Source organism: Marmota marmota, unplaced genomic scaffold (assembly GCF_001458135.2).
Source record: "Marmota marmota marmota unplaced genomic scaffold, marMar, whole genome shotgun sequence".
Lineage (NCBI taxonomy): Eukaryota > Metazoa > Chordata > Mammalia > Rodentia > Sciuridae > Marmota > Marmota marmota.
The window spans coordinates 33,671,895-33,693,968 of record NW_026000005.1 but is presented as its reverse complement, the minus strand read 5'-3'; the positions used below and the strand labels follow the sequence as shown (position 1 = coordinate 33,693,968).

At 41.4% G+C, this 22,074-nt stretch overlaps 1 protein-coding gene across 8 annotated transcripts; it reads right to left on the bottom strand.

Moving 5' to 3' along the window:
• Positions 1-1,042: 1,042 nt before the first annotated feature.
• On the bottom strand, positions 1,043-22,074 carry Tmem169 (transmembrane protein 169). 8 transcript variants are annotated; one of them, XM_048808520.1, is made up of 6 exons: positions 21,966-22,059; positions 20,118-20,276; positions 18,834-19,033; positions 7,918-8,043; positions 6,798-7,194; positions 1,043-3,532 (listed from the first exon to the last, which is right to left on the bottom strand). In XM_048808520.1, exons 5-6 carry the CDS (start codon positions 7,066-7,068, stop codon positions 2,910-2,912), a joined length of 894 nt encoding a protein of 297 aa, XP_048664477.1. In that variant the 5' UTR covers positions 7,069-7,194; positions 7,918-8,043; positions 18,834-19,033; positions 20,118-20,276; positions 21,966-22,059; the 3' UTR covers positions 1,043-2,909. The 8 variants fall into 8 exon arrangements, with proteins under 8 accessions (XP_048664477.1, XP_048664474.1, XP_048664478.1 ...); XM_048808517.1 differs by lacking the exon at positions 20,118-20,276 and having other exon boundaries at positions 21,966-22,067; XM_048808521.1 differs by lacking the exon at positions 20,118-20,276 and having other exon boundaries at positions 18,834-19,036; positions 21,966-21,981.

The window sequence follows — 22,074 nt, the reverse complement described above, 5'->3', positions numbered from 1 at the left end:
TTAGGGCCTTGCTAAATCGCTGAGGCTGACTTTGAATTTATAATCTGCCTGCCTCAGCCTCCCAAATCAATGGGATTACAGGTGTGATCACCAAACCCTGAAGCTGCTAATTTTTTTCAACACTGTAAAAGTCAACGTCTGCGTGACCATTCCAAAATGACAGAATCAAACTTTCAATGCAACTGAAATTAGTTCTTTTAAAGATATAGAATCTCATTTCATAGGAACAAGGGTTTAGTCCCCTCAGACATAAACTGAAATGAAAGGGTGCCACCTAATGGTAACAGACAAGATGACTTGGAAGCATCAGGATCACCATACTGGGTCTGACATGGTTAATCCAACTCTGCATATTATGGCTGCTAAGCAACTTAAAATATGTTCCTCATCTTCAATATCTACCATGAAGATTAGGCAACTATAAGCTAAGAAATTATTCAAATGTAATATCTAACTGCAATTTCTTCTGTAATGTTCTCTAGGTGTTTACTGAGAGCAAGGTTTTCTTCTGTTGCTTTAGTTCTGTTTGGTTCAGTTTTCCTTCCTCTAGTCTAAGCATTTACATACCACTTTAGAGCCCTTTTGAAATAATTTTAGTGTACGAGCCTGAGCCTATCTCTTCCAATAGGTGATAAGCCCAATCAGAGTGAAGGCCCTGTCAGCTTCATCTAGGTATCCTTTGGGCATAGTCTCACTCTCACTCCATACTTCCATTCTACTATGTCCACTTTTTCCACTAATGTCCACTATGTCATGACTTTTTGTGTCCTTGACATTGATTTTCTCAACTAACATGACAGAAAAATGCAACAAATATAGTTGCAATATTTTAATGTGGGCTTAGATAAAAAGCATGACTTATGTTAACAGTTCACTTAAGTAGAACCCCCCATGAATTAATGGTGCACCTGTGTCAATGTGAAAGGATTCATCCTGAAATCACTACATATATATAGGACAGCCCCAGGCTCACCCTTTATCTGCAAACTGTAGCATTCAAAGCTATCTCAGAGAGCTCAAAGATAAATTGAACAAATGTTAATCACATTTCACTTTTTTATTTTCTTTATCTGCATTTCAATTGTTCATATCTCTGCAAATATACCAGAAAGCACCAAGATTATCTTCAAAAATGCTGGGCACATTTTTTTTTCCCTCTAGTCAAACTAATGACAGTTGAATAAAAAGAAAGAAGATTTCTTCTGAAGGTGGAGTTCAGCACCATACATTAAGCAAACGTTCCTGGCTTTCTGTGGAAAGCATGGCTTATACCTCTGGTTTAGGTCACAGCAGTTCTTTCAACAGCTTCTTTCCAAGACAGAAACAAAAAGGAGCACCGGCTTTTCTTGTAAGGATCCAAACTTCCAAAATCTGCTGACCTCTTTGGGCTTTGATATTTTAAAATTAAAAAGACACCTTTGATTTTTTAAAATTCAGAATCTTTTTCATCTGGTTTAATCTAATATACACCCTCAGGCCATGAAGACAAACTTCTTAGCATAGAAAACACCATGTTTGTTGTTAAACTAGAAAGATCTGAGTGAGTAAGGCTCTGAGTGAGGTTCTGCCAAACCACAGAAGGCTAAATCTGGCTTCTTCATGTTTAGGGATAATGATCCCTGCTGGGGGAATGTTTGTGAGGCACAATCCCTCCCTTCTCAGTCTTTATTGATTAAATATCACCAACCCCTGTTTCACTTCCACCACCAGGAAGAAGAGTTATGCTACCATTATGTAATTGTATTATCCTATCCACTATTGCTTTAAAAAAAAAAAAAGCCCTGAAACCACACATTTCAGAAGTTTAGTTACAAACTAGAAGCTAATACCAATGAATAATGGATAGCATATATGTAGTGTACATAGCTCATCTCTATGCATAAATTCTGTGTAAGATTCAAGCCAAAATAAATAAATAAATAAATAAATAAATAAAACTGTATTAGTAGTTTGGGATTCTGAATTTAAATAGTTATCACAAGGTGGAGATTCCTTCTTGCCTACCAAAATAGTCATTCTTCCCTTTTTTCTTCAAATTAACATAACACCAATATTTAGCTAAGAATATAACTACCTAGACAAAAGACTACATTTCCTAGCTTCTTTTGCTCATGATGTCATGTGACTAAGGTCTGGCCAGTCAGATATAAAAATGTTGAGAGGGGGTTCTTCTGGGAAGTCTCCTTAAACAGAAGGGTGTGCTCTTCTTCACTCCTTCTTCTGTTTATCCAGAAACATGGACTGTGGTGGCTAAAGACATAGTCAGCACTGGAACATCGAGGATAACAGTAATAAGGGCCATGTCCTGCTAATGGTACAGGAAAAGAAGAAACCTGGGGTACCAATGACTTCACAGGATCGTGGAATTGTCTGCCTCCTAACTTCTATACAAGAAGTAAACTAATGACCGATATTTTAGGACTTTAATTTTAATCAGTCCAATCTAAACCTAAGTGATTCACACAAATCACTACTTTCTATTATGCATAGCAGCCCAGCACTTCAAACGTTTCACTCCATCTCTGTCAATTTTCTCGGAGGACTTGGCCACCCCTGAGCTTCTTTATTTTCCCTGTCACATTGAGTCACAAAGTCTCCTGGGTTACAGCACCAGTAACAACTTCAAGCTTCTGGATTGATATACAGTGGAATTCCCTATCCAAGACAAGTGGTCATTTTAGGGCAAGGAATTAAGAAGAGCTGATTCACTGTGTAGACTACTACTTTGGCACAGTTGCTTTTCTGTGGTCTGCCTTCCGGGAACCATCAAGATGGTAGGGAAGATCAGTGTGGGCTAAGATTTTTTAGAACTGTAGGGGACAGGGGATAATTTGAAGAAAGAATCTACTGGAATTGTAAGATGATATATAGGCTACTGGATCCAGAGAAGGAAGGAAGTTGCTGGCAGTTTAGACAGTAGAAGTTTCTACATCCTGGGTAGAATCCTTGTTGGAGAGATTGCCTGAGATATTGTCAGATTCAAGCAGCTCCACGATGCTGTAGGGAGAACAGTCTTCCAGACCCAGCTTGCTGCACAGCCAGCCACAGAAGCCTTTCTCCATGTCCCGGGCAGCTTGCCACCAGGCCCCCCAGGACCACGAGAGCTGGACCACAGCAGCATAGAGGCCCAGGGAAGAGGCCATGGCCATGATGAGCACTGGATAGAAGAGAATGAGGCAGGGGCAGCAGGAGATCTTGTGCCAGAAGGTCCTCTCCTCATTGTACACAAGGAAGATGTTGTACCAGGTGATAGTGCCATAGTAGAAAGAGACAACAAAAGAGAGGACAAAGACCACGGGCAGGCAGACCAGAGTCCAAAGGACCACGTGAGGCCCCCGGTCTGCTCCCATCTGGCATGCCTTTCTCCCTTCAGGTGCCATTTCCTTTGAGGACTCTTTGGGTTTGGTCAATTCCTGCAGCTCCTTCTCGGTCAATGTGACATGAATGTCTACCATTTGACCCTTCTTCTTCCCTCGTGTGATGGTCCCTGTTAAGGTGACATAGCGACTGTCGAAAGGCATGTTCCACATACCTGTAGGGCACAAAGGAGGTGAGCGTCAAGATCTGAAGAGTGGACTTTCATCAGGGTGTATCCTCTGAGGCTGGGCCCACTACGAGACGTCTTTTTATAGCATCTGACATAGTAGTAGAGTCAGGGATTCAGTAGTAGACTGAATAGTCTCCCTTGGAGGGTGACCACTGCTATTGTCACTCCATAGCATGAGCTTTCTCTCCATTTCTGAGCCCTGATAAAATGTGAGACAGTTCTCCCTCCATTTCTCTGGACCTCAGTGTTGACATGACTTTTGTGACATAGAGTAGAGTGAGGAACTTTACTACAGATAACACTTTAATGATCCTATTTCAAGTTAAGAAGTTCTGTTAAAATATCATTTATGAGTATCACTCTGGGTGTGTAAAGATCATTGCAATCAGCTTATACATAGCCCATGACCCTTCTTTTCTCATGCCTAACTTTACACTTCCCTGAGAGGGGACCTTTTCATATGCCTGTGGGCATCCCAGCCTTCATATTTAAGCTCTATTCACATACTTACCCACTCCCCCACACCACACCACTCACACCCACCAGACACCCCACCCCAGTCCTGTAAGTACCTCCAAACCCCACATCACACAACATATAGATACCATACCCTCCACTTTACCACACATACCCACGATATGCACACACATACACTCTCCCCACTTATACACCCACATACCACACACATATGCCATGCACACCACACCACATATATACCCCCCATGTGGGAGACCAACCTTGCAAGTGACTGAGTTAACTCCCCTGCTGGGTGATGTGGCAGTCAGGCACCCATGCTGCTAGACTGCCCCACTCTTCTAGGGTTTGAGTGACTGTGCTCGGGTGTGGCTTCCTACAGCCCTATGGGTGGAGCTATCTATGCTCACCTGTTCCTTTAGGGTAGAATCTTCCATGGAAGTGTCTTGTGTGTGTCCCCTTCTCTTACTGTGCCCTTGGGTGTGGCCTACCTAGATGTCAGTCAACCTGCTGACAGTGGACATCATGAAGATAGACTCAGTCCCCTGACACCTGACCCCTTGCCTCATTTGAATAGCTTCTCCTCAATAAAAGGGGTCAGCGCGTGCTTTCTCTCCCTCTTCCTGCGGACCCTTAAGGTCAGAGGAGCCGTCACAGCGACCCCAAAGAAAAAAGGTATTTGTGACTCGTGTGGTTATTTTGCACAGCCCAGTTTACCTGGAGTGACCCCTGAGCCTTTTAGTCACAAGAACAGAAACCCGGCACCCCCAAACATCCACACCCTCCATTCATATAGTACACATGCACACACACATACACACATACACACACAGGCAATCACAAAATAGCTGTCCTTTGACCACCCTTGAAAAGGGATGAGAGATACTGAGAAGGGAAGTCTGTGGCCTTTGGTATGTAAAAGGTAGTCTAAAAATGTGGGGGAGGATTGAGGACTATAGGCTTAGATAGATGTGTTCCCTGGGCCCTTTGACTAGAAGACTTTACCCCATGGGTGGGAAAGAGATAGAAGAAAGCCACCTAAGAGCAGGACTCAGGAGTAGCAAGGGCTATGATTGACCTAGAAGGGATGTACTGTTCCCCCAAACCTAATGGTTTCACAGTCTCCTTTATCTTGGCAAATAAAACCATCATTCCATTGTTCTTTTCAAACACCTAGGAGTCATTGCTAATCCTCCCTTTTCCCTTATGTCCTGCCTCCAATCTGTCAGCACATACCACATTATATTCTGAATCTAATACCTCTTCCTCTCTGGCACTCTCTCTCCTATCACTGTACTTCAAGCTTCTGCATTAGCATTATTGTGTTTGCAATGTCTAAAATTCTCCCATCAGTTTCCATTCCTACTCTTTGCAATCCAGTCCTTATAGACAAGCCAGGGTGATCTTAAACTATGAATGAGATAATGTGTGTCCCTTGTTTAAAAGTCCTCCATTCACTTTCCCTTGCACTTATAACAACTTCCAAACCCTTTTCTGTAGACCTGCAAGACCTGCAACGGTGACGTATCTGACCCCTGCCCCACTTTCTGACATCTTTTCAACATCCTTCCCCTTGTCCTCTACACTCCTAAACAGAAACCACTCCATTCTGTAAATGGGCCAGGGTTGCCCTCAAGGCCTTTGCCCTTGCTGTTCTCTCTCCTTCAAAAGCTCTACCCCATGTCTTTTCTCAACTGGCTCTTTCATGTCATTTTGAATTTGCTCAAAATGTCACTTCTTCAGAGAGACCTTCCATGACCACACAATCTCTTGCCTTATCACCCTGAAACAGGACTCTTCTTTCTATCATGGTTTTACTGTCTTTGCAACGCATACCACTACCTGAAATTATCTTTTATTGGTTGACTTATTCATTGTTTGCCTTCTCCTAACTAGAAGGTCAACTCCGTGAGAGCCAGGCTACTGCTTTGACTTATTCTGTAAGTGTGCATCCTGGATATCTATCCCTCTACACAAACAGATCTATCTCATCCTTCCAGTGCTGCCCAGTTATTCTTAATACAGACACTCCACAGTTCCATTAGTAGCAGCAAATATTCTTATACATGCTTTTTTACATATGCAGAACATGGGTATTGTGAGTGCTGGGGCTGCAGCTCAGTGGCAGAGTGCTTGCCTAGCATGCTGAGTGAGGCACTGGGTTTGGTCCTCAGCACCATATAAAAGAATTAACAAATAAAATAAAGGCATTCTGTCCATCTACAACTACAAAAAATTAAAATAAGAAAAAAGATATACTGTGGATTCCTGGGACATAGGGTATATATATATATTTTTTTTTTGAATTTTAATAAATATCAACAAATTCACTATGAAGTGGGAAGTTTCCACTTTTACTTAAAATGTAATTTCCTCACATTGATATTATTATACTTAAACACATTTTTGGCAATCCTACAAATGAAGGAATATTTTATCTCACTGATGTAATAATTTCCTTTTTCCTGATTATCGTGAAAATCAATAATTTGTTGACTTTATTATACATACATTAAATAATTATCATGGTCTGCTTGTGTTATTGAATTTTGCACACAAATCAGCTTTTTCCACTATACTAGGAGTTCAGAGAGTGTAAGATCTCCTCCATCCCACCTAGAATAGAAAATTATAGGTTCTAAGTAGTACTATCAATTGCTGAATGAGACTGCAACCCTGGGAGAAATGTACCACCAAGAAGAAATATAGACAGATGAGGTCCCCCTCTTTGGTTCCCTTCCCATGGCTTTCAACAAGGGGTCCCAGAGAGACTCACCATCATCTACGGGATAGTCTAGGAAATCATCTCCCTCTTCCTCTTTAGGCCGATCTCCACCTTCTGAATCTTCAGGCTCATCATCCATTTTCTCATTATCTGACCGGTAGATGATGATAGATTCTGGGCGGGATTCTTTCCTCTTCTTTTTCCTGCGACCCATTGTAGATTCCCCATCTAGGGCCAGAGCAGCAGCCACAGCCCTCCTCAGAGAGCCCTGGTGGGGGCTTGGGAGTTGGTCCGGGCCTTCCAGTGGTGCCGGCTCTTCCATACCAGTCCTTATGTTTAGTTGTACCTTATAAAGAGCGTGACTTGCTTGAGCAAGCTCACAATCCACACATCACAGAGCTTCTTTCTGGAGAGGACTATGCAAAGTTGTCCCAAGGATGTCTGTCACCTGAAAGACAGGAAAGCAAAGCCATCAACAAGGAGCAAATCGGATAGCATAGAGAAGGCCTTGGGAAATCATCCCCAACTTGGCAAAAGCCTTCCCCTCTCTTTATTTCTTATAATTATTTTGGGAGCCCAGAGAAAATATTCTTATAAGAATAGATAGTAAATAAAATTTTGTGTTACAATATTATTATTGTCATTTATATAAATGTATAGTATTACAAAAAACTCACAGTCCCACTGAGAAGTGCAGAGTATGAAGTCACTGAGGAAGATATACAGGCAGATGGGGGTTTTAAATCAATATGCTCCCACCATAGATGGAGACTGAGATGGCTGAGACCAGTGCTCTGGACTTCTGGCTATGAAGTCACACATTACAACTACATGCAAGTAAATCAGAGCAACTCTGAATGAACCCCAAAACGGTGCAACATCACCAACTGCATCTACCTTGCTATTCTGTAAAGGAAACCCATCTCTTGGCTTCTTCTTGGCCCAAGCCCTCAGAAAACTGCAGAAATATGTCCTACTGCATGCTGGGAATAGCAGGGGGGAAGATTCACTTCCACTCTCAACACTCCATCTTCTCTTTGTTCTCCAGGTAAACAGAGGCAAGGAGAATCTATCTTTTAGGGAAGATGCTGTGTTCATGGTGTACGGTTCATGTGTGCAAAATATCCTTGGGCTTATTTTGAATTTCTACAGGAAAATTAAGGAATCTTACCTGGAGTTTGACATTTTAGGCCAAGGCACACAAAGAAAATTTAGAAGACTGAGGAACTCTGATTCTTAAATTCAGATGATCTCCCAGGAAGTCGTTGGGTTTTGGAATTCCTTTTGGTTGAGATATCTAAGAGCATAAAGGTGTATGCAGGGAGAGTCAGGAAAGAGGGACTGCACAAGATAAATATCCCCAAAGGACAACGAACCCAGTCAAGAGAGCACTGAGTACGTTGGAGCATTAATAATCTCAGCCAAGGCTCATCACCAAAGTAGTCTCAATACAGAAAAATGAACATCTACTGAGAAGGGATATGGAGGGGCTGGGGATGTGACTCAAGCAGTAGCGCGCTCACCTGGCATGCATGCGGCCCGGGTTCAATCCTCGGCACCACATACAAACAAAGATGTTGTGTCTGCCGAAAACTAAAAAATAAATATTAAAAAAAAAAAAAAGAGAAGGGATATGGAGGCTGGGAGGACGTGGTCCTCTCCAAGGTTAAGATTTTCAAGTTTCCTTCTTTAAAAACTCATATCAACTTTAAATTCTACTCTGTAAATATCTATGTATAATACAAAAATGCTTTCCCTAGTTCAAGTCTTCTAGGAAAATTGAAGGAAAGCTGAATCATGGTGATCCTATAATAGGAGTTACCTCTGACCAAGCCACTTTATACCTACCTTAAGAGTACAGCTATCACAGCCTCAGGGCCTATCCTCTGATCCACAGTGTTTTCATGACTTAGGGCTTCTGCTTTGCTCTGTAGTTTCCTTCCCTGGTCCTTGTGTGCTGGGTGAAACTAGGGTTTGGAAGTGAGAACTCAAGCAGATTCAAGAGCTGCAGAGCTGGGACAAAGTTTGTCTTCTTTCTGTATCCCATCCCTTCTTTTAAGATGTGCCAAGATGTTCAGAGAGGGAGGTAATAATTCCAAACAGTGTGGTGAGTAGGCAAATTGCAAATCTCATATTTCTTGTTCTCTTGGGAGATGTGGGGCAAAGTAAACACATGCCCAGAGATGACAACCATTGTAGATGAGCTTTATACACAGGAAAATGTGCAGGGTTCTCCTGACTTGGATAGTCATAATAGGAAAGGACAATGTTAGATACAGAAAGAACTTCCTGAGTCCAAGGATGGAAAAAAATACAGAAAAATAAAAGCTAAGAGAAGATTTTGAGACTCTAGGCAGTGTATAAACAAATATAACCATCTTGTCAAATTATGGTGGGGGGCAGTCCTATCTAAAGGAAAGGAGAAAGATGACTTTTGAAGATGCTATTCAGACATTTGGATGGGGCATAGTGGTACATGCCTGTAATCTCAGCTACTTGGGAGGCTGAGGCAGGAAGATTACAAGTTGGAAACCATCTTGGACAACTCAAAGAGACCTTGTATCAAAATGAAAAATTTCAAAAGGGCTTTGGTGATAGAATGGTTCCCTTGTGTGTGTGAGACCCTGGTTTCGATCCCCAGAAACACCAAAAGAAAATTTGATAAAAATGATGAAATATGAAGTGATAAACTCCTGGTAATTCTCTATAGGGCACCATTCTTTGCTTCAGACACAGCTCTTTTTAAACAAGTAAGCTTGGCCAGTGTCAGTTCACCAAACAGACACTATCCCCCATTCACCTGGAAACATGGTTCCCAATCTCCCTTCAATCAGAACATGATCTTTTGAGAATACAAAAATTTCCCACACATGAGGAAAGGCTGAGCTATTTTGTAACCATGGTAAAATGCAGTCATTTGAACCAGTTTAAACCTGATCAGTGGATCAACAAATTCTCTCAGTCTTATAGAGGCTGCTATAACAGCATGGGCTACTTATAACCTTTAGACTAGGAAACTTAAGAAACACAGAAATTTACTTCTCACAGTTCTGGAAGCTAGTAAGTCCCAGATATGGTTAGGTGTCTATGAGGGCTCATTTTCTGGTTCACAAATATTTTCTTCTCACAGTGTCCTTCCATGGTGGAAAAGGCTGTGTAATTGTCCTTGGGCCTCTTTTATAAGTAACCATCAATTAATATTCTCCCAAAGATTTGATCCCATTTTCTAATGCCATCACGGTGGGGGTTAGGATTTTAGCAAATGGATTTTGGGAGGAAACAAACATTCAGACCATAGTACTCCATGAAGATGCCTTTGGAAATCAATCCATCAATCAAGTCATCATTTCTAAAAGACCATCAGGTGACTTTCAGTTAAAAGGAGCTGGCATTGACAAGCTAGCTTTCAAAAGCATGTTCACTTAGGTTATTATTGATTGCACAGGTTTAAAACTAGTACTGGTATCTACTTGGTATGGCACCATAGCTAAAGAACAAACTGTCTTTTCTCAAATTTGTGGGTACTTTTTATCCAGTTTGCTGTGAGGCTTAATGAGATCAGACATGTTTCAGTAAAATGTATATGGTTAACTGTTGCTGTGGAACAAATTACTCCAAACTTAGAGGCTTAAAACAATACACATTATTACACACACACACACACACACACACACAATTAGGAGTGTCAGAAAACTGGGCCTTAGTTGGGTGGTAAGTGGTCTTCTCTGCTTGCTTACTGACAAAAATATTTGGAGGTCCAAAGGATTTTTTGTGTTGAAAAGTTTCTGACCTTACAGTTTTCTGTAATTCTCTGTGACAGGAGCTGTTCTAAGTGCTTTACAGTAATCATGTTATTTAATCTTCACATAGATCAATGAAGTAGATACTATGTATCAGTGTACCCATGCAGAGGACTCTGCCCAAGGTTACATGGAAGTAAGTGGTAGGGTTGGGACTCACACCCAGGTTTGCTGATTTCAAAGCTCATGTTCTTTTCACTATGCCATACCACCTGCCAACATTTACCTGAACTTTTAAACTTAAATTTATAGAATTTACTTTGATTAACCCATTTCCTATGTTAAGGATATATTCCTGTATCCCCAATACTAAGCTGTTTCTGAGTCCTGCCAATCATTCCTAGAAAATCTCTTTGTTAATTAATCTGTTCATTTGGATTTCTGTCCCCACCATATACTAAAATGAGGCCCGCCACTGCTTCTTCCAAGCTGTTTTTTCCTTCTTCCACTTCAGAATTCTTCCTTTACTGTTTTAAATGGTGATCAACAAAACACCAGTAGCCATCACTACTATCCAGTAGCAGCCATCACTATCTTGCCACTTCTAACTAAAATGTATCTAACAGCTCTCCCTGGTGTTCGAGACTCTCCATATTCATGCCCATTTGAATTCAGTAGCAATTCCCCTTCCCTTCAACATGACAGCTAAACATGTCTCCTTATGTTCGTTTTTCACTTCTCTCTTCTTCTCCACCTCTTTCAAGGCTTGCTCAACACAGACTTACTCAGTCCCTCTCCATTACTACCCAGCCCATGTCTCTCCCTCCAGTTCCAGCCTTGTTGAAGGAGTGTGGTGGGAATTCAATGAGAGGTCAAGTCAGATTCCTACAATGTGACTGATTCTTCTTAACTGTCAATTTTCATTCCTTCTTTTGCCTCTTTCTGCTCTATATTTCAGTAGCACTTCTCACCTGTGTCATACTTTTAATCCTTCATTATGCAGCATTCCTTTCATTTTATTGATTATAGATGGCAACATGAACCTTCATTTATCATCCAACGTAGATTATAAACTTCTAGAGATCAGACACTGTCTCACAATTCTTTTTCACCATCAGAGAGACGACCATAGGGCTGGACACGTAGCCAAAAGTCAGTAGTATGTACTTGTTAACAGGGCAGAGAAGGGAAAATGCCTCCTTGGAAATATGACATCAACAACTGTTAGGAGATAACAGTTGAAAACCAAGATGGTGGGTAAGAGGAAGGCAGCAGTCTGTGTCACTCTGTGACCTGGGACTCAAGTAGTGAGAATACTGCTTCTCTGCGAGTGATGCTCCTGCTCCCTCGCAGGAATCATGGTCACCATGCCAGTCCAGGGCTCTAGGCCTCAGTGTCAGAGCAGGTCTCCCAACTACTCAACCATGCAGGACAACCAGATACCAGGGCAGGACCATCAGCATCAGCACCCATGCAGAACTTTTGGCCACCCACCCGAGCAGAAAGCATGAACACTGCTCCCACAAAGGACACCTGGCAGCTTCCCAGGCGCAGGAAGTCTGGCCGCTACTCCCATGTGGAGCCCCATCTGCCCATGTGGGGCTCCCCCAGTCGCCGACATCTTAGGATTCTACAGCAGCAGAGACAGTACCCTATGTGCCTTAGCCTGCCTGTGTCCAAGAACCTCACACAGGCTCTGAAGTCAGCTGACAGCCACATGCTCTGCACCACAGTGCTCCTCTCTGAAATCATCCTGGCTCCTCCCACCTAACCCAACATCCCATCACTGAAAGCAGGCACCTCAATCTTGGGCCACCTTCATCACCATTTTCAGTGGGGGCAACTCCCAGTTTGGAAATCCATCTGGGGTACCCAGTTTTTAACTACCCCCCTCTCCCCAGCAGCCACTACCCCAACACAGTGATACCCTGGTTACCTTTACCATCCTGAGGGTGGACACACCAGCTAACAACAGATGAACCCACCTATTAGATGAGAAGGGAGCAGGAAAGATACTGATCTCCAACTGAAACAATCCCTGTTTCTTCCTTCAAGATTTTTTTTTCCCTCTTCCTCTCTATTCTTCCATTCTCACATTCCCAACACATGTGAAACCAAGTACTTTGCATGAATTATGATTTTGAGGACTGGGACATCTGAATAGTATATTACAGTTGAGTTATATATTTTTTTCTTTATCCTTTTTTCTTTTTTCCACCAATTCCTACTATTTTAACATTTTTTATTTTTCTAAATATATATGTATGTTTGTTTTATGTACTCTATTGTCTTCCTACTTACTTGTCTCCCCAAAATTACTTCCTCTCCCTTCTTCTGCTACTAATCTTCCTCTTTAGATTTCTCTTTCACACTTCCTAAGATATAATAACTCTATATCCTCTCCTCCTACCTCCTTGGCATATCATCCTACTCCTCACCCCTGGTTCTTTGTCCAACATCAGAAACTATAAACCCTTTTACAAACCTACTGAGAATATTGTAGATAATAATTGAATTCACCATTTCTGTACATTGTGACCAATCTGTAAACATCTTAATAGCAAACATTTGTTTTTGAGGTGCATATTGTTTATACTGAGATCTGTTAACATTGTCCTTCACCTCAAAGGAGAGGTATTTGATCCCTACAGGGGCACTATAAGCTTATAGGGTAAAAATGGTAATGTCTGGGATCCACAGTGCTAGAAGGGAAGACACACAAGCAATATGAAAAGACAAGGGAAGAAAGTGCCCCAAACAAATCAAGATACCACATTATTAGGCCAGAGGAAGCAGCAGAAATGACAGACAAGGAGTTCAGGATGTACATAATTAAAATGTTCTGTGAATTAAAGGATGTTATAATACAGCAAATACAGGCAGCAAAAGATCATTTTGACTAAGAGCTACATAAGCAAATACTGGAAGCAAAAGATTACTTCAATAGGGAGATATAGGTTCTAAAAAAACAAAACAAAACAGAAATCCTTGAAATGAAAGAAATACTAAACCAAATTAAAATTCAATTGAAAGCATCACCAACAGATTAGACCACTTGGAAGACAGGACCTCAGGACCTCAGACAATGAATACAAAATATATACTTTTGAAAAGAATGTAGACCACACAGTAAAAGTGGTAAGAAACCATGAGCAGACAATTCAAGAAATATGGGATAGTATTAAAAGACCAAATTTAATAAGAGTTATTGGGATAGAGGAAGGCATAGAGTTCCAAACCAAAGGAATGAGCAATCTATTCAACGAAATAATATCAGAAAATTTTCCAAACAGGAAGAATGAATTGGAAAACCAACTTCAGGAGGCTTACAGGACATCAAATGTACAAAATTAAACAGATCCACACCAAAATGCCTAACATACAGAATAAGGAGAGAATACTAAAAGCCACAAAAGAAAGAAATCAGATTACATATAGGGAGAAACCAATTAGATTATGTGCAGATTTTTCAACCCAGACCCTAAAAGCTAGAGGATTGTGGAACAACATATATCAAGCTCTGAAAGAAAATGGATCCCAACCAAGAATCTTATATCCAGCAAAATTAAGCATTAGATTTGATGATGAAATAAAAACTTTCCATGATAAACAAAAATTAAAAGAATTTACAACTTGCAACTACAGAACATCCTCGGCAAAATATTCCATGAAGAGGAATTGAAAAACAATGAAAATCAGCAAAGGGAGGTATTGCACTAAAGGAAAAACTAATTGAAGGGGAAACCAAGTCAAGTTAAATACCAAAAATAAACTAAAATGGCTGGGAATACAAATCATGTCTCAATAATAATCCTGAATGTTATGGCCTGAACTCACCAATCAAAAGACGTAGACTGGCAGATTGGATTTAAAAAAAAAAAAAATGACCCAACAATATGCTGCCTCCAAGAGACTCATCTCATAGGAAAAGACATCCACAAACTGAAGGTGAAAGGCTGGGAAAATTCATACCACTCACATAAACTGCAGAAACAAGCAGGGGTTTCCATTCTCATATCACCAGCACCACATAAAAATAAAATAAAGATGTTGTGTCCACCGAAAGCTAAAAAATAAAATAAAATAAATATTAAAAATTTCTCTCTTTTTTTTTTTTAAAAAAAAGATAAACAACAATAAGTATTGGTGAGGATGTGGGGGGAAAAGGCACACTCATACATTACTGGTGGGACTGCAAATTGGTGCAGCCAATATGGAAAGCAATATGGAGATTTCTTGGAAAACTGGGAATGGAACCACCTTTTGTCCCAGCTATCCCACTCCCCAGTGTATACCCAAAGGATTTAAAATCAGCATACTATAGAGACACAGCCACATCAATGTTTATAGGAGCACAATTCACAGTAGCTGTGGAACCAACCTATATGCCCATCAGAAAATGAATGGATAAGGAAAATGTGGTATATATTTATACAATGGAATATTACTCAGCAATAAAAGAGAATGAAATCATGGCATTTGCAGGTAAATGCATGGAGTTGGAGAATATAATTCTAAGTGAAGTTAGCTAATCCCAAGAAACCAAATGCTAAATATTTTCTCTGATATAGTGATGATTTATAGTGGGGTTGGGAGGGGGAGCATGGGAGGAATAGATGAACTCTAGATAGGGCAAAGGGGTGGAAGGGGAAGGGAGGGGGCATGGAGGTAAGAAAGACAGTGGAATGAGATGGATATCATTACCATAAGTACATGTCTAAAGACACAAATGGTGTGAATATACTTTGTGTACAACCAGAGATATGAAAAATTGTGCTGTATATGAATAATATGAATTGTAATAATTCTGCTGTCATATATAACAAATTATAATAAAACATAAAAAAATTTTAAAAAGAGAGATAACAGTTTTGTTCATTTTATTATGCTGTCAGGCTGGGGATGTAGGTCAGTGACATATTGCTTGCCTAGCATGCTTGAGGCCTTGGGTTCCATTCCCCCAAACCAAAAAAAAAAAAAAATACTATTAGTGTTTAGTCTGAGAAGCAAGTTCTGAATATCTTTTTCCTTTTAGTTTCCATAAGAGAGAGGGTAAAAACAAATTTACCCAGCTTGTAAGGCTTTAATCAGAACCAAGAGAATACATGTGCTTTTATTTTCTTTTCTGTGAGTTAAACTTTGCCTGTCCTCCTTTTCCACTCCCAGTCCAAAGTCCAATTATGTGCATGACACTGCAGAATGCCAACCTCAGTCAACCTCTTGGTCACCCAAGTGGGGAAACAGGGTTTAAAAACATGTTTATACTCTGGAACTCATGAGTAGAAAATTGGTTTCAAGTCACTCTTAAACGAAATTCTTCAGATAATTCATAAATTCATCTACCTATTTTTCTATCTCCAGTGCTACCACTCTGGTCAAAGAAGTCATCATCTCTTACATATAAAAATTTCTCATCTTGTGGCTTCTATTTTTGCTGTCTTCCAATCAGTTCTCTACTCAGCAATGAGAAAGATCTTACATAAACAAAATCATGCTACTTGATGTTTAAAACCCTCCTGTGACTCCCCACTGTTATAAAGACCTGCAGGGTCCAGCTCCTCCCCATCCTGCTATCCCATATTGCCCTTTCCTCATACTCACAGTATGCAATCACACTGGCTGCCTGTCATTCCTCCACAGCACCAAATCTCCCATTTGAGGCCTATTTAAATGAAGTCTGCCTTGGTTGATAAGCTGCTACACCACAGGGTCATCTCCTTTACTTCCCCAAGTTTCTGTTCAAATCTCAACTCTTCTGAGGTTTTCTTGACACCCAATCAAAAAAGGGACCTTGCCCTCTCTTTATTCTTTGTCACAAGTCTGTTTCCTGCATAAGACTTATCTATAAGTCTAATTGTTTATTTTGTTCTTTTACTTATTTATTGTCTATCTCTTCTATTAGACTATAAGCTCTGTGAAGTGGTAACATACAAGTAGAACAATAAGTAGATGATTAAGAAAAAAATTTTTTAAGGGATCAGTTGAAGTGGTAGCAATTAAGAACCAGCCCAATTGTGTCAAAGACTGAGATGGAAGAGAAATTTAATAGAGGCATTAATGCTAGTTACAACACAATTGCTAGGTTCTCCTCTTACATTTATTTTCTCCTTTTTAAGAATGGAGGTTTCAGCTGGTTACATTGTTTTCCTGGAAAAGATACCATTTCCCAGCACTCTTGCAGCTAGATGTGATCATATGACAGTCTCTGGACAATGGGATGTAAGTGTATGTGAGCGTGCAACTTCTCTCTATGGCCCTCTCCTTTCTCTTTTTACCTCCTTGAAGTCTGGAACATGGGCTCGATGAACCATCTGCAGCCCATGCAGATAAATGCAACCCCACAGGAAAAGCAGAGGAATGAAATAGAAGGTATACAATCCACCCTAATGGACACAAATCCTTTGTCTTTGGACTGATATACATGAAAAAGAAATCCTTCTTGCTTTAGTCTACAATTATTTTGGTCTCATCCAGCAGTCACACAGAAATCCTAATATACTAGGATTATCTAAAGTTATTTTACAACTCATTCCATCTGCCATGTCCAATATGTCAGCTCTGGGGCATAGGGAGATCTTAATATACACTTTCAGAGAGCATAAAATGGCATTATCCCTGGTAATGAGTGGTCAAGCAGTTTTGATTCTCATGGATAGGCCAGGAAACCTGTGAGACTCGGTTGTCCAGTACAAAGAATATTACATGGCTACTGGCTCAAGATCCATTAGAGACTCACCGGAAAGTTCAATATGGTCCAGTATATGATACTAGTCTCTGCTTATAATGAGATGGCCAGCAATGTACCAAAAGGAAGTTTTGGTACATTTGAAAGAAACCAACATTTACATTCAGTAAAAATCTCAAAATTCCCAACACCACAAAATGAGTAAGCCTGCCCAGCTATAGCATCTTTGTAGAACTGAGTCATCAAGAGGAAGTCTGGTCATTAGTCTCTGCTGTCCAGGTCCTATCCAATCAGTCACTCAGTCATTAATCTCCATGGCCAATCCACAGAGAGGTTCACTGCACCTTCATCACCTTCCACCACCAGGAATGGTTTCCCTGGAGTCTGCTCACATCCTTCTGCTCCTAGCTAGTCAATGCAGTAGAACATCCAAATACTCAGCAGAACTTGTGGATTTGGTGGGTGGAGAAGCCAGGAAGTTCTGAAGCTTTTGTTTTTGTATTCACTGCAAGGTAGCAGTAATGTATGTGGTTGAAGTATGGCTGAAATAAGCTAGAAAAAGGTAGTGACGCCAAGCCTTGCAGATACAATAGCAAGTGGTAGGGTTTATGGAAAATACAAGATCTCAAGTCTCATCTAAAGCAGGAAGTTACTGTTCCCCTCTTCTCCACCCACCACATCTACTGTTCAGCCCGCCCCTTTCATAGAGAAAGGCAGGCCCATTTGCTATGGGTTGTCTGAAATTTCACGCAAAATTTTGATTTTAATTGTTGCAATTAGACCAAATTTAAGAAAGTTACTATGTGTACAAATAACCAAAACAAAACATAAATGGGCTGCCAATTAGTAACCTTTGTCCAACTGTTTCCAAATCAGGGTGTACCTGCTCCAGTGGGTTAAGAACATTAGGAGTTGACTTTCTGCATCTTTCCCATGTTGAATCTGAACAACCAGAGCTGCAAGGGTGGAGTTTTATTATTTTGAAGTTAATTTATCACTACATGAATTATGCCTTTAGTTCTGTTGTTCTTTCAACTCTTCACTGACTTGTGTGTCTGTCACTCAAAAGGACCACATATCACCCATCTGGGATGGGCAGATTATGCTAATTACATCTTAACTTACCACCATTATGTTTGCTACCAACTAGGAAATAAAGCTACCATTTTACCACTGAAAATTACCATTATCTCCTCTCAGAAAGACAGTTTCGTTGATGTAAAGGTGGAAAGGAATCTGGTTTGGACTTGTGTCAAGTGATTGGAACTGCAGTGGAGCAGCACCTTCAAACTCCCAGCCCCCCGCCAGTTGCTGCAAATCCTCTGGGCAGCATTTCTCTCATCACTGCACAGCCTGTGTGGTGCTGTAAGGCTCTCACACTGAAGCAGGGTCACAGCTCCTGAGTGTCCATAGAAGAAACAGTTCCCAGCAGCAAAGATATTTGGTTAAAAGGACATAAACATCTCCTTATTGTGAGAGCTGTAAGACCTGATCTTCAGTCTCTGATCTGTTTTGCTTGGTTACTGTCCTACCTCTTGTGACACACATACTCCTTCCACCCCTCACTCCCACTCCCAGAATCCCTACATGCTGGACATAAGCTGTACAAAGACAGGAAAATGTCTGGTTGACTGTACCGTATCCCTCTGCCTAGAACAGTACCTGGTACGTGGTAGGTGCTCAATAAATATTGGCTGAACGTTGTTAACTGGTTGAGTCGTATTCATGTGAGCTGGCTCAGGAGTGGATTAGCTTCAAGGCAGCGACAGGACTAGATGCCTCACTGGCATTCCTTCAGCACTGAGATTCTGTGAGTCTACATGTTGAGAATCCCACAAGCTCCTGTCTGTCTGAGATAGCAGCTGCTTTGCAGAGGGAAGAAAATAAAGTTACCAGGCAGATGGGGTAAAGGAGGGGTGAGGAGATGGGTGAGCAGTAAGAGTGTAGAGGCACCCCCTTTCTCCACAGAAAAGTCTTCACTGGGCTTCTCCAGAAATCTTCACCATGCCTGATTTTAGGACTGTCAGCAAAAGAGTCTCTGCAAAAAGAGTTCAATGTAGATAAACTACCTATTTTCGTGTTGCCCTATCTTGCTTGACCACTGGCCAAGAAGAAATCAGTGCTGGAACACCCCCTTACTAGTTTTTCACAAATGTATCCAGTATAGTAGTTTGTAGAAATGTGCAAACAAGGCCTCTGGCCTTGAGCTGGGGCTTCACAGAGAAGTCTACATTTCTAAGATAAGAGAAGTTACCAATTGGGCTCCATGGTAACATCTGGCAGGGGGAGGAAAGAAAGGGGAGAAGAAGCTCTCCCCTTCTCAGGTGTTGTCCTTGAAGGGTTAACTTGCCAAAAACAGTGAAAAAGCTGCTTTTATGTGAACTTCTACAGACTGTGAACTTCTGAGCCCCTCCCCTTACATGCTGGTTATAAAACTCTGAAACTACCTGAACTTGGAGTTCAGGGGATTAATTGATTGATTACAGCAAAAGCTGTGCCCTCTGAACTTGGCTGCAGCCAAATAAAACTGTGTCCTGCCATCGTTGGTGCCTTGCCTCATCTGTCCCTACAACAAGAGCCTCACAGAAGAGGAAGGGAGTTATTGCTAAGGGGTGATGGCAGCAGGGGGTGTGGAAGGAGCATAGTTACAGCATGCCTTTTTCCCTCAGGACAAAGGGGGCAGTGATGTGGAACAGTGCAGGGAAGAGTGGTGTTTGATTCAGCCATAGGAGTGGTCGCTGAAGGATGGCATGGTGGTCCTCACAAGAGAAGGCTCACCTGGGGGCCAGAATTAAAATCAAGTAGAACTGTTGTGCCAACAGGCTTTTGGGGTGGGTAGCAGATTTTTAGACCCTGAGATCAGAGGCACAGGCAAAGAGACCATACCTCCTTATTTTAAACAACAGATCCCTTGAAGAGACTCCACATCTCAATCACAAGTCTTACCTAGATTATGAAAAAGAGCTTTCTCACTGCTCATCCTGCAACTTCCCTGTAGCTAGGATAAACATTTGTCATCCTCGTAGGCATCACCGGCTCCTAGTCACCTTTTCACTGGAAGATGGCAGCTTCCCTCTTTCAGTTCACTCAGTGATCACACAGAGGCTGTAATAAACCAGGCCCACACAGTACTGCATTGTACATGCAATGACCTACCCTGGCACATCTCTGAGAATCCACAGGCCAGGCCATAAACCACAATACCTTATACCTTCAATGACATTATCTGTGAGATAAACCAAACACTAACAAAATAAAAATAATTTTTGAAAGGGAATTTAAAGTGCTCCCACCCAAAAGAAAGCAAGACTGAATTTCTTAGAATTCTGAATTTTTTCATAACCCTGAGAATTGAGACAATATTTCTTTTTCTGCTTACAAAACATACTCTGGGGCCTAGAGGTGTAATTCAGTGGTACTTGCTTGGCATGTACAAGGCCCTGGGTTCAATCCCAGCACGACAAACCAACCAAAGAACAAAACTTCATCAGTGAGATCAAAGCACCAGGAATTCTGCTTTTTTACAATACTTTGGACTTTCCTATTTTACTTTTAAAAAAAGAATGTGGCAATGGTGTAATTTTTAATTTTTTGTCCTATCTACATAACTGACTTATGTAAAAGGGTATGTGATTCCTCCCTCAGTTTTCTAGTCAATATGAACCAGAAGAGCTTTCATCTTTTCTTTAATGAGTATAGATTGGAATCCCTCAGTAACAATGACAGAGGGGAAGTGTTTCTAAAGGAGGTCACAGAAGGGCAAGAGGAGGGAAGAACAGGGAGGAAGTGTGATTGTCCAACAAAAACTGCAGTCTTGCTGGTGGGAGGAACCCAGGGGAGGAAGTGATGTCTGGTTCCATTCTTAACCAGACCCATTTTCAATTAGCTTGGTGAATTTTAAGTGGTGGGCTCAACAACAACAAAATGATGGCATCTGCTGGCTTTTACATGATTTTAATACCTGGCAGGAAAAATACTGCATTATAACAACAGACTTAGAAAAAGCATTTTGTCTAGTCTAAGATCACTGCACCTGACACATTCAACAGACCTGCCAAGTTCTTAAGGTGAAAATAAGGAGCAGCATCTGAATAATAAAATCCTGTTACTGAACATCAACACACAGTGAGAAATTCCCCCCATCTTCAGCAGTCTTTCTGTAGGGAATGAACTAGAAGACAGGAACTCAAGCATAAACCTACAGATGAGTCTTGCAGGAAGCATGCATCCTCCAAAGAAAGATTCCCCTTTTGACTTGTTACATAGCCCGACTGATATGATCGGACCTCAGATCTGGTTAGAGGTGACTTTTTGTTTTTTATTCCTGGGTGGGGCGTGGGAGATGAGGTGGAAGTGGGCCTGAGTTTATTTTTTAAATCATTTATTATCTTGGTTTTGTGGATGACTGCAACCTTACCTTCTCTGCCACCCCCCTCCCCACCTTTCTTCCCAGGGCTCCATCCCTGAGGCTGAAGGGATCTGGAAGCTGCACTTCCTTCCCCTACCTACCCTTCTCCTTTCCCAGCCAGTGGCACACATTAGCTGAAGCCCAGCCTGATGTCTGACGCTGGTGGGCGCATCCAAGGCCGCGAGCTGCAGCCTTTCTTTTTTCCAGATGCACTGGAGATTTAATTTTAATTAACCAGGAGAGCTATGGCCCCGAGGATTAAATTTTCAAAGTACAGCACACACTCGCTTTGTGTATGTGTGTGTGTATTTCCCTTCCCCTCCAATGCCATCGAGATTTTTTTTTTAAGAGGAAAGAAAAAAGAAAGAAAAAGGAATCTCACTCACAAGTGCCTGTGGACCCAAGCTGGTGGAGGATGCTGACTGCTGGAGGCGGTCGCAGGAGAGCGTGCAGCTGGGGAGAAAGCCAGGCGGCCGCCTTGGGGGCGGGGCCAGG

Coding starts and splice junctions, on each gene's coding strand:
- Tmem169 (XM_048808523.1), bottom strand. CDS start 7,068: ATGGAAGAGCCGGCACCACTGGAAGGCCCGGACCAACTCCCAAGCCCC. Junction 3,533..6,797: donor AGACTATCCCGTAGATGATG/GTGAGTCTCTCT, acceptor TGTGCCCTACAG/GTATGTGGAACATGCCTTTC.